Source organism: Apodemus sylvaticus, chromosome 5 (assembly GCF_947179515.1).
Source record: "Apodemus sylvaticus chromosome 5, mApoSyl1.1, whole genome shotgun sequence".
Classification (NCBI taxonomy): Eukaryota; Metazoa; Chordata; class Mammalia; order Rodentia; family Muridae; genus Apodemus; species Apodemus sylvaticus.
The window spans coordinates 132,029,066-132,039,400 of NC_067476.1; the positions used below are offsets into that span (position 1 = coordinate 132,029,066).

At 41.4% G+C, this 10,335-nt stretch overlaps 1 protein-coding gene across 1 annotated transcript; it reads left to right on the forward strand.

Moving 5' to 3' along the window:
• Positions 1 to 3,955: 3,955 nt before the first annotated feature.
• On the forward strand, positions 3,956 to 9,425 carry LOC127684614 (cystatin-8). The gene is made up of 3 exons (XM_052181514.1): positions 3,956 to 4,186; positions 8,532 to 8,645; positions 9,342 to 9,425. Exons 1-3 carry the CDS (start codon positions 3,956 to 3,958, stop codon positions 9,423 to 9,425), a joined length of 429 nt encoding a protein of 142 aa, XP_052037474.1.
• Positions 9,426 to 10,335: the final 910 nt, after the last annotated feature.

Sequence of the window (10,335 nt, forward strand, 5' to 3'; positions counted from 1 at the left end):
GGCAAAGGACACTGTCAAAAGGACAAAACGGCAACCAACAAATTGGGAAAAGATTTTCACCAACTCTACATCCGATAGAGGGCTAATATCCAATATATACAAAGAACTCAAGAAGTTAGACCCCCAGGGAACCAAATAACCTTAATAAAAATGGAGTACAGATCTAAACAATGAATTTTCACCTGAAGAAATTCGGATGGCCAAGAGGCACCTTAAGAAATGTTCAACATCATTAGTCATTAGGGAAATGGAAATCAAAACAAACCTGAGATTTCACCTCACACCAGTCAGAATGGCTAAGGTTAAAAACTCAGGTGACAGCAGGTGTTGGCGAAGATGTGGAGAAAGAGGAACACTCCTCCACTGCTGGTGGGGTTGTAAGATGGTACAACCACACTGGAAATCAGTCTGACGGTTCCTCAGAAAACTGGACATGACACTTCTGGAGGACCCTGCTATACCTCTCCTGGGCATATACCCAAAGGATTCCCCAGCATGCAATAAAGACACATGCTCCATTATGTTCATAGCAGCCTTATTTTTAATAGCCAGAAGCTGGAAAGAACCCGGATGTCCCTCAATGGAGGAATGGATACAGAAAATGTGGTATATTTACACAATGGAATACTACTCAGCAATTAAAAACAATGAATTCATGAAATTTTTAGGCAAATGGTTTGATCTGGAAAATATCATTCTAAGTGAGGTAACCCAATCACAAAAGAATACAAATGGAATGCAATCTCTGATAAGTGGGTATTAATTAGCCCAGAAGCTCTGAATACCCAAGGCACAATTAGCATAACAAATGACTCCCATGAAGAAGTAAGGAGAGGGTCCTGATCCTGGAAAGGCTTGATCTAGCATTGGAGGGGAGTATCAGGACAGAGAAAAAGGAGAGAGGTGATTGGAGAATGGGTGGCTAGAAGAAGGTTTATGGGACTTATGGGGAGGGAGGAACTGGGAAAGGGGAAATCATTTGGAATGTAAACAAAGAATATAGAAAATAAAAATATATAATAAAAAAGAAAAAAGAATATATTTAATAATCTTATTATTGTGAAAGAAATCAAAATTATTGTTTTAAGTTATGAAGACAGTTTAAAAATGTCGCAAAAGGTAAAAGCTACAAACAATGAGGTAGATAAAGTTGCCTACATAAAAATGATGATGATGATGATGATGATGATATAAAATGTGATGAAGTTGGGAGGAAGATGAATTGATGGGTTCCAGGGGAGTTGAAGGAGGTGGTGGAGATGGATAATATCAAAATACATGGTATGCATGATGAAATATTTGAAAAATAACAAGTATTATTTTTGAAAGATTAAAGTTCTAGTGGGAAATACTGACAAAAATTAGTAAGATGGATAAATTACTAAGATGGAAAGTATTCTAGACAACAGACTTACTCCACATATTTAAAATGAAACATTATTATATTAATTCTTCCATGGGTTCTTGACATTAATTTATAAAAAAACAAAGACTACTCTCAGAAAATCCTAAAATGATTGAGACATTAGCAGCAGAAGGCATGATGTGCAAAACATGTCTATCCTTTGGAATCATACAAACAGAAGAAATCAAGTCAGAAACTATCCTAGACAAATGAGAAAGTGTAAGTAGGCTGAAGGGAAGAGACTGAGGACCGACAACTTGCTGTCTCCCTGCTCAAAATGGGATCTGGCCTGGTTCAGGTCTGCAGGGCTTTGGCCTCATATCAACACCCCCCAAATTAGGTGCATATAAGGTACATACACTTTACCAGTTCTTAAAGTTGGCAGTACATTGGCACCACTGGTGAAATATAAAAACCACTCATTTTCTGACTCTACTTCCAGGTCCACTGATTTTACTGGTAAAACGAAACCTGCCACACCAAGATTCCCCCAAGTTCTGTGATTATTTAAAGATGTACTTATTTTATTATTTTACGAGTTTGAGTATTTTGCCTGCATGTATGTCTCTGTACCACCCGTGTGCTTGGTGCCTGACAAAATCTGAAGATAGGGTCGGATCCCCTGGGATTAGTGTTACAGTTGTGAGTTACCATGTGGGTGCTGGGACTTTAACCTGGGCATTCAGGAAGGGCAACAAGTACTCGTAACATCTGAGAGTTCTCCAGCCCCACATTTTTTTTTTTTTAAATTTGGAGTAACATTAGAAAGACCATGAATGTGTTCTTAGTGGCTAGAGACTTGGTAATGAATAGTAAATGTCCATTTCTCTGCAGCTGCTATAAACAATTCCCTACCTACTTCTTTGCTTGATTTCTCGCAGATACTAGAGAAGCATTTACTACATTACTTTTGGTCACAGCAGAGAATGGGAAGTCACCACGTAACCCAGTGTTAGAGTGTTTAAATAGAGTCTGGTGTATATACTTCAGTGTTTTACAACCTATCTATACTCTATGGTCACAATAATATTAATCTTTGCAGCTAATCTTTAATTCTCACTCCCAGGAATTTACTAACATGAGTTTTGGACATCTACAATGTCACACATGTGCAGCCTGCCTCTGCCCTCTCGGGCTCAGATCTGGTAGAACAGTAAAGGGAGAAGCTGAGGGCCTAAGCAGGGCACAGGTGTTTGGTAGAGTGAGGTAGACACAAGTAGGCACATGAATTCCCCAAGTAGAAGGTTCTTGCTTGCTGTCTCCAGCCCTCTGAACATCTTGGACACAAAGGCTAGAGGCCAGAAGATGAAGGGTGCAGCTATGAGGCGTGGTCATATGTGCTATATTGCATCATAAAGCGTTGCTTCCCTGTAGAGCCTGGGCTTCTAGGTCAGGACTTACCTAACTGCCTGACCAGGGCATAAGTGTGAGCTGAGAGTGCTGGAGACCAGAGTGAGAAAGGAGCCCAGCAGGACGAGCAGGTTGGAGAGTCACAGAAAGGTAGGGTCAGAGAGCACTGAGGTACACCATTAATTATAGTTCCCTTTAGAGGACAGAGTAGATAGTAACACGCATGGGTCGTGTGAAAACACACCAGGGTGCTTCCTAGAGGGATGTTTCTCTAGATGAATGGGAGATAAGAGGCAAATGCCTGTGACATTTGGGGGTGCTTTTAGACAAGGAGAGAGGTGGCTCTTATGGGTGTCCCAAAGAGTTATGTCTTAAACCCAACCATGCGGATACTGAGAAGGTGGGTTGTCGTAAGATCCTTGAACTGCAAAATGTGTCAGAATCAAATGGAGTCATTTTGTTGTGTCTTAACCAGATACATAAATGAAACATAAAGCTAGAGGCTCTGATGCTGAGACTGACCTTGTGCTATGAGCCTTGAGAACAAAAACAGTTTGCAAAGACTCTCCAAGGACCATAATCTCGTACAAAAGCCATTCAACCTTCTACAGAAGATAAACCTGCAAGGACAGCTACTCACTAATGTATATTTAACCTTGGACCAATGCCACCTTCATTACTGATTCTTGCAGCTACAGCTTCATCTCAAAACTCTCATAGAATCTTCCTCATTTTAACTTTAAACATGTCTTATCTCAGTCTCCTGGAATGTGATCTTAAGGAACACTTTTTACCCTTGCAAGGCTCTGCTGTTTCTAAGTAAATATACATTTTTGTATATCTTTTGTATGAGGATGTGGTGTGTGTGTGTGTGTGTGGTGTGTGTGTGTGTGTGTGTGTGTGGTGTGTGTGTGCATCACACACATCAAAGCACGCTTGTGGAGGTCAGAGGACAGCTTGCAGGAGTTGCTTTTCCTCTTCCAACATGTGGGTCCCAGGTACTGAATTCAAGTCTCCATGTTCAGCAGCAAGTGTCTTAACCCTTGAGTTATCCCCTTGGACCTACACACAATCTTCAGAGAGCTTTTCTCTGTATTATTTAGTTTGACAGACCTACAGAGGCAGCAGTGGCTGCTCCACCGCAGCTCAAGCCCCAAGGAGCCGTGGATGACATCTCTTGTACCTTTTGACTGAGGGACCATGACAAAACCCTTGTGGCTCTTCTTGATCCTCTCCATCCTTCCAGTGGCCCTGGCAGTTGGTGTGGACCAGTCCAAGAATGAAGTGAAGAAACACAGCTACTTTGGATCCATTAATATCCACAATGCCAATGTGAAGCAGTGTGTCTGGTTTGCCATGAAAGAATACAACAAGGCAAGCGAGGACAAATATGTCTTCCTTGTGGACAAGACACTCCATGCCAAACTTCAGGTAAGAAAGTTCTATTCATGCAGCATGTTTACATATTGTGGCATGGACGGAGGACAGGTTGTGAAAGTAGACAAATGAGACAAAAATGTGACAGTGCAATCCTAAATGTGTGACTTGGTATGCACAAACCCACAGTGACAAAAGCGGTATACACACATGCACTTCCTATGCATGCTGTACTCATAGCCGCCTGTTTTATTTTCTTCACTTTTAATTTTTGAGTTTATTCTTAATTGTGTGCATGGATGCATGAACTTGTGTGCTGGGGGTGGGGGAGTTGAGTGTTCAAGCCAGAAGAGGACATTGGATTCCCTGAATGTAGAGTTAAGGCAGTTGAAAGCCTCTGATATGGGGTCTGGAAGCTGAAATCAGCTCCACTTTAAGAGCGGTATGTGCTTTTAGCTTCTGAGCTACTTGCACTAATGTTTTAATCCAATGTACATTTACTAGGAGAAAAGACATTCTGGTTTTATCATAAGGGTGTGCCTCTTTTCATGGAGCCTTGCACTGCCCAGCTCTAGGGAGCACTGTGCCCATGAAATCCAATGGACAAGGTGCTTTCTGGAGTTTTCAGCAGTATTCACTGTTCTGTTTAGTAGAAGGCTTCTCCAGTGTTGTCATTCAGGAATTAAAAGTAGCAGCCTCAGTTGATAATGTGATTGAATTGAGATTTTCAACAACTAGGTCACTGTTGCCAGAACTCACACCCTCTCTACCTCAGGAAAGCACGTCATTAACATTGTATTTCCAGGACGTGATGCTGTGATGTAGCTAGCACCTTTTACTGGCTGGTCATAGTCCACATCCCATCTTTTACAGCCTCTTCTTCACTTTCACTGGTGTATAGGTTGCATACATTTATTATTGGTATGTTTCTCAGAAGCCATTTTTGTCTTAGCTATAGTAAGTGAAATGGTGAAATGGCTAACATTCATCACAGTCTTTAGGGAGTCAGAAGTCTGACTGAAAGGAAAACCTCTCATTCTGTGTTGGAGTACAGAACGGGGGCAGCATGTCAGGGGAACTCCTTTTAGACAATGCTTCCCCCCATAGAATGTGCAAATTCCCTCATGAACAGACCAAATATAACAAAATGAGAGTCTTTGAATGGAGTCCAGGACTCAGTAAGTGTTCAACACTTCTAGATGATGTCAGTAAATAGGGCTGGCAAGAACTGTCACATTCGGGAGTGTGACATTGAAGATATGGCCTGAAGTCAGAGCAAGAGTTAATGGGTGTGGGGGGAGCTGTTGGGAGGTGGGTCTCCCCAGAAGCAGAGAACTATGGTAGGATTAGAGGGCAGGTGGTGTATTTTGGAGGCCATCCAGGAGGCATTGGAAAGGTAGGCAGAAGGGATACAGGGCAGTAGAAGGTGGCTGACACAGGATGAATTAATGAGACTGATAGAATTGGTCTTCCTGACCTTGGGAACACATAGCGGGTATTCTCAGAGCTGGGCCACCATGTGGGTGGTTGGGTTATTAATCTACCGGTTCCCTTCTGTCCATGACTGAGAGCTGTTACAGGAGCCTTTTGTCCCTGCTAGAAACAGGAAGTCTCAGGCAATAACCACAGGAGCCTGGCACAGTGTTTGGGAACAATACTGATAGCATCTGCTTTGGGAGGAAAGCAGGAAGGATCAGGGATGCGAGGGTGGAAAGTGCACTCTAGATTCCTTCTGTGAGGCTTCCAGTATGGCACAATGCCATGCTTGGCTTTAAGAGAAGATCAAGAATTTTAATTTATTGTAGGAACACACACACACATAAAATTAGGAAGCACTTAGGATCCTTGTGATTAAATTTGAGTTTCAAGGTTCCTTTTCTTTCTCTACTGTTATTATTGTTGTTTTGTTGGTAGTTGAATCAAACATTTTAATGATGACCTACCCATAGTTGCTGCTATTGTGCTATGTTCCAAGCTCCCAAATTTGAGTTTCAAAAATAGCATCCTGGTTAACTTATTTTTAAAATGAAGTTGTGAAGATACAGCCAGGATACCCACATGACAGCATGGTCTAGCCTCTAGATTTAGGTTCCCATTTCTTTGTAGCCAGCAATAAGAAAGCCCTCACTTTTTCAGGCTGGCTTAGCAAAGATGGCAGAATCATGAGCCTGGTGAGCATGTCCTGCGAGCTCCAGTGCTGACAGACAGTTTTCCTTTAAAAACCAGGATCAGCTGCTAGATACACACCCAATCTCTCTGGGCCTTTTATGCCCTTGAAAATAAAAAGAAAGTGACACCCTTTCTGAGGACTGAGGATTCTCTGAGTTCTTTCTCCTCTGTAGAGACTTGAAACCTTGAGGTTAGCAGAGCCAGCATGATGAGAGTTGGCAGAAACCGTTACAGATTGAGGAGCTCCTACCGGAAATGCTGGGGACAAGATGAATTTCAGGTCATTTGGATTTTGTAATATTTGTCAACACATAAGAAGTTATTTTGCAAACAGTTTCCACATCTAAAACTAAATGCCTTTATTTTCCATGTACATCCCATACACATAGCCTGAAGGTAACTGCTTACTATTCTTATTATGCCTGCATTAGTTTTTTCTGTTTATTGTTTTACAACCTCATATGTATGTATAATATACTTTGATTGTATCCCCCTATTATCATTTTTGACTCTCCCTCAATACCCTTCCTATCTTCACCTCTTTTTGTTTTTGGGTCTCCTGCATGGATGGGGAGTTACTGAAGCAAAGACAACTTGGCAGAGACTACACCACTGAGGAATATAATTTCTCTAGCCCATTAGTCATTAACTGCCCATAGCCCTCCAGGGAGGGGTGGGGACTCATGAGATCTTTCTTTTCATGATGGAATTTGGATGGGACCTAGCCTTGTGTTGGTTTTGTGCTGGTTGTTATTACTGCTGTGAGTTCATGAGTACAATTGCAGTGACTGTCACATCCAGAAAATAACACTTCACCCCCTCCATCCTATCCTCTGGCTCCTACATTCTTTCTATGTTTTCCTTGATGTTCCCAAAGCTTTTGTAGGGGTTATGTAGATGCCCTGTTTAGGGCTGAGCACTGACAAACCACTTATTCTCAGCATGTTGATTAGTGTGGGTCTCTGAATAAGCTCTCAGTCCCTGTAAACAGATGTGTCTCTGACCCTGGCTGTGAGCTGTGCTAATCTATGGATATAAAATAAATATTTAGAGGGTGTATTTGTATCTTGACCAAACCTGTGGCATAAGGTCACATGTGAAATTTTCTACTCATAGCATCATGGTGATTCTTTAAAAGTTTCATTTTTGGAGTATTTATTTCATTTTTTTTTTTTTTGGATAGGGATTGTGTGGATAGGACAATCTATTCCATAGCATTCTCAGCTTTCTCTAAGTCCATTGTTAACCCCCAAATTCAATGTGTAACTCTGCCCATGATGATATCCTATGCTCAGGTTCTTTTCTCCAACATAAGCCAGAGACACTTTTGCTAACTTTTAGGGCACAGTAAAAATAAAATTCAGTGTTATTGAGATTTGGAGAAAGACCTGATAAAGATCCAGGTATCTGCTATAGTTCTTTCAAACCAAATGCAGAGGAGCATCACAAGAAGCCTTTAGTGAATTCAAACACTAATGAATTAGCAGATATCCAATTATTTCATTAAACCCACTAATTCTCCCACTACTTCTCTACACTAACGACCCTGTGCTGAGCTAGAGTGAGGGATTTGGTTCAGGGAGGTGAACCAGGAAATTCACTGATCTCTGAATGGGGCATCTGGGAAAGGGACTTGGGCCCAGTATGCTGAGGGGCTATCCTCATTGGGACCCAAGGAAGCCTATCGTTCTGGGAACCATCTTTCCATTTCTGCCTTGACTTTCTTTGGGTCACGAGGCATACTCTAGACCAACAGTTCTCAACCTTCCTAATGCTGTAACACTTTAATCCAATTCCTAGTGTTGTGGTGACACCCAACTTTAAAACTAGCTAGTTGCTACTTCATAACTATAATTCTACTAAAGTTATGAATTGTAGTGTAAATATTGATGTATTCTGATGGTCTTAGGCAACCCTTGTGAAAGGGTCAGTTAACCCTCAAAGGGGTGGTGACCCCGAGGTTGGGAACCCATGCTCTAGATTTTGGAACAGGAGGTGACATTGGAAAGACCTACCTTCAGGAGGCTTTTACAGTGTTTCACTTCAAGTGGCATTATACAATTGGTCTCAGCAACAATGGAATTCACTGATGGCACTGTCCTTTCCGTGATCGTGTGTCTGTGGAGAGAGAAATAGTAGTGAGGAGAGAGAGGACTTGCATGTTTCCCAAAGCATTTAGGAGTTAATCCAAAACATTTTTAATCCAAATTGCCCCATTGTTTATTGACAGATCACAGACCGCATGGAATACTACATTGATGTTCAGCTCTCCCGCAGCAATTGCAAAAAACCTTTAAACAATACTGAAAACTGCATCCCTCAAAAAAACTCCAAACTGGAAAAGGTAAGTGACTTCAAGTCCCATCTGGGTTACCAAAGCTTCAAGGTAGTTGGAAAATCTTAGGATACCCAGACTCTCTAAGAGAGGAGTCCGCACATGGAGTCTCAGAAAGTCCACCTTGCCACCTTCAGAGTAGAAGATGCAGCATATCATCAGCCCCAAGGCTCCCATCAACTCTGGACTTGTGATGCAGGATAAACTATTGAAATGTAATTTCTGAAAGTCTGTCCTCTTGGATTGAGACTACTTTGTCCAGCTGATGAGGGGACTTGTTCATGTATGCAGGCATGAAGGAAGTCTGTTGGTGGACAGTCATCTTAACTTAGAGCACAGGTCCTATTCATCTTCAGCAAGCCTATTCCAAATGCTGGAGATTAGATAATATCTAGATCAGATAGCATCTCAAGCTTTCTCTTCACACTAAAGTTTCAAAGGCTTATCACATCCAGACAGGAGTAGGTACTCACTAGAAAAGATGTCAGCCCTGAGCCTGCCCCGATGCCATTTCACATACCTGCTTTGTTATTTACTGTTGTTTGCAGATTGTGATTTTACTTTTATACTTCCTGCTGGGCTCCTTGGAATTTTAGGACAGTTAGTGACATGTCTTCTAGAATATTCTTAGGCTGATGCCTAAGATCAGGGCAACTCCTTTCCTTCTGACATGCTACTGATGCTTTTTGCTGCTGTCTTTTTCAGAAAGTGAATTGCAGCTTTCTGGTAGGAGCACTTCCCTGGAATGGCGAGTTCAACCTGTTGAGCAAAGAATGTAAAGATATCTAAGGGTGTCTTGAAGCACCCCTCCCACTTCTGGGTCTGCTTTTCTCTGTAATAAAGAGCAACAGCTGGTTCAAGTCTGTCACCAACACACTTTCCTTATGTGTCGCCTCCTACTTGCTTTTTTATTTCTTAGTTTCACAATATAGGGAAGGGACCTGAGGCTTCTTTCTGTCTAAGAGTTCTAGCTGGGCTAGCATCATGTAAGAAGGAACAGCCCATCCCTGGAGGACAGTGATTTATGGATTGGGGGACATTTGTTTCTTCTTTTGATGTGAAAAAACACATCAAATGGTCAGAAAGAGAAAGTGAGAGACAAAAGGAAACTCTGTTGTCTGAATGTGTCTGTGGGCAAACACTACATGTGTGCATGTGCGTGTGAGAAAGAGGGCAATAAAAATGGAAATGGGTAAGCATGGGTGATGGCAGGAGGTAGAATTCCATATCAGAAAGTAATCATGTTGAGGCTAGAGAGGTGGCTCAGTGATTAAAAGCATTTGTTTTGTTTTGTTTTGTTTTTGGAGGGTGTAAGTTTGATTCCAGAAATCTACAAGGCAGCTCATAAAACCATGTGAACTCCAGGCCCAGGGAATTCAACATCCTCTTTTGGCTTCTATGGGTAATAGGTGTATAGTGCTGCACACACACACACACACACACACACACACACACACACACACACACACAGTATATAGCCAAAACACTCACATACAGAAAATAAAATAAGTCCTAAAATTACATTTCTAGTTGGTAATAGAGAATTTGAGTTTTGTGACACAAGGACGTTAACAATGTTACTTTGCTTGACACTGCTGGTCTATACATTTAAAATGGTTAAGATGATAAATTTTGTGTTATATATATTTTATCACCATTTTAAAAAATTAAATGACCTTTTCTTTTTTATTTATTAGAT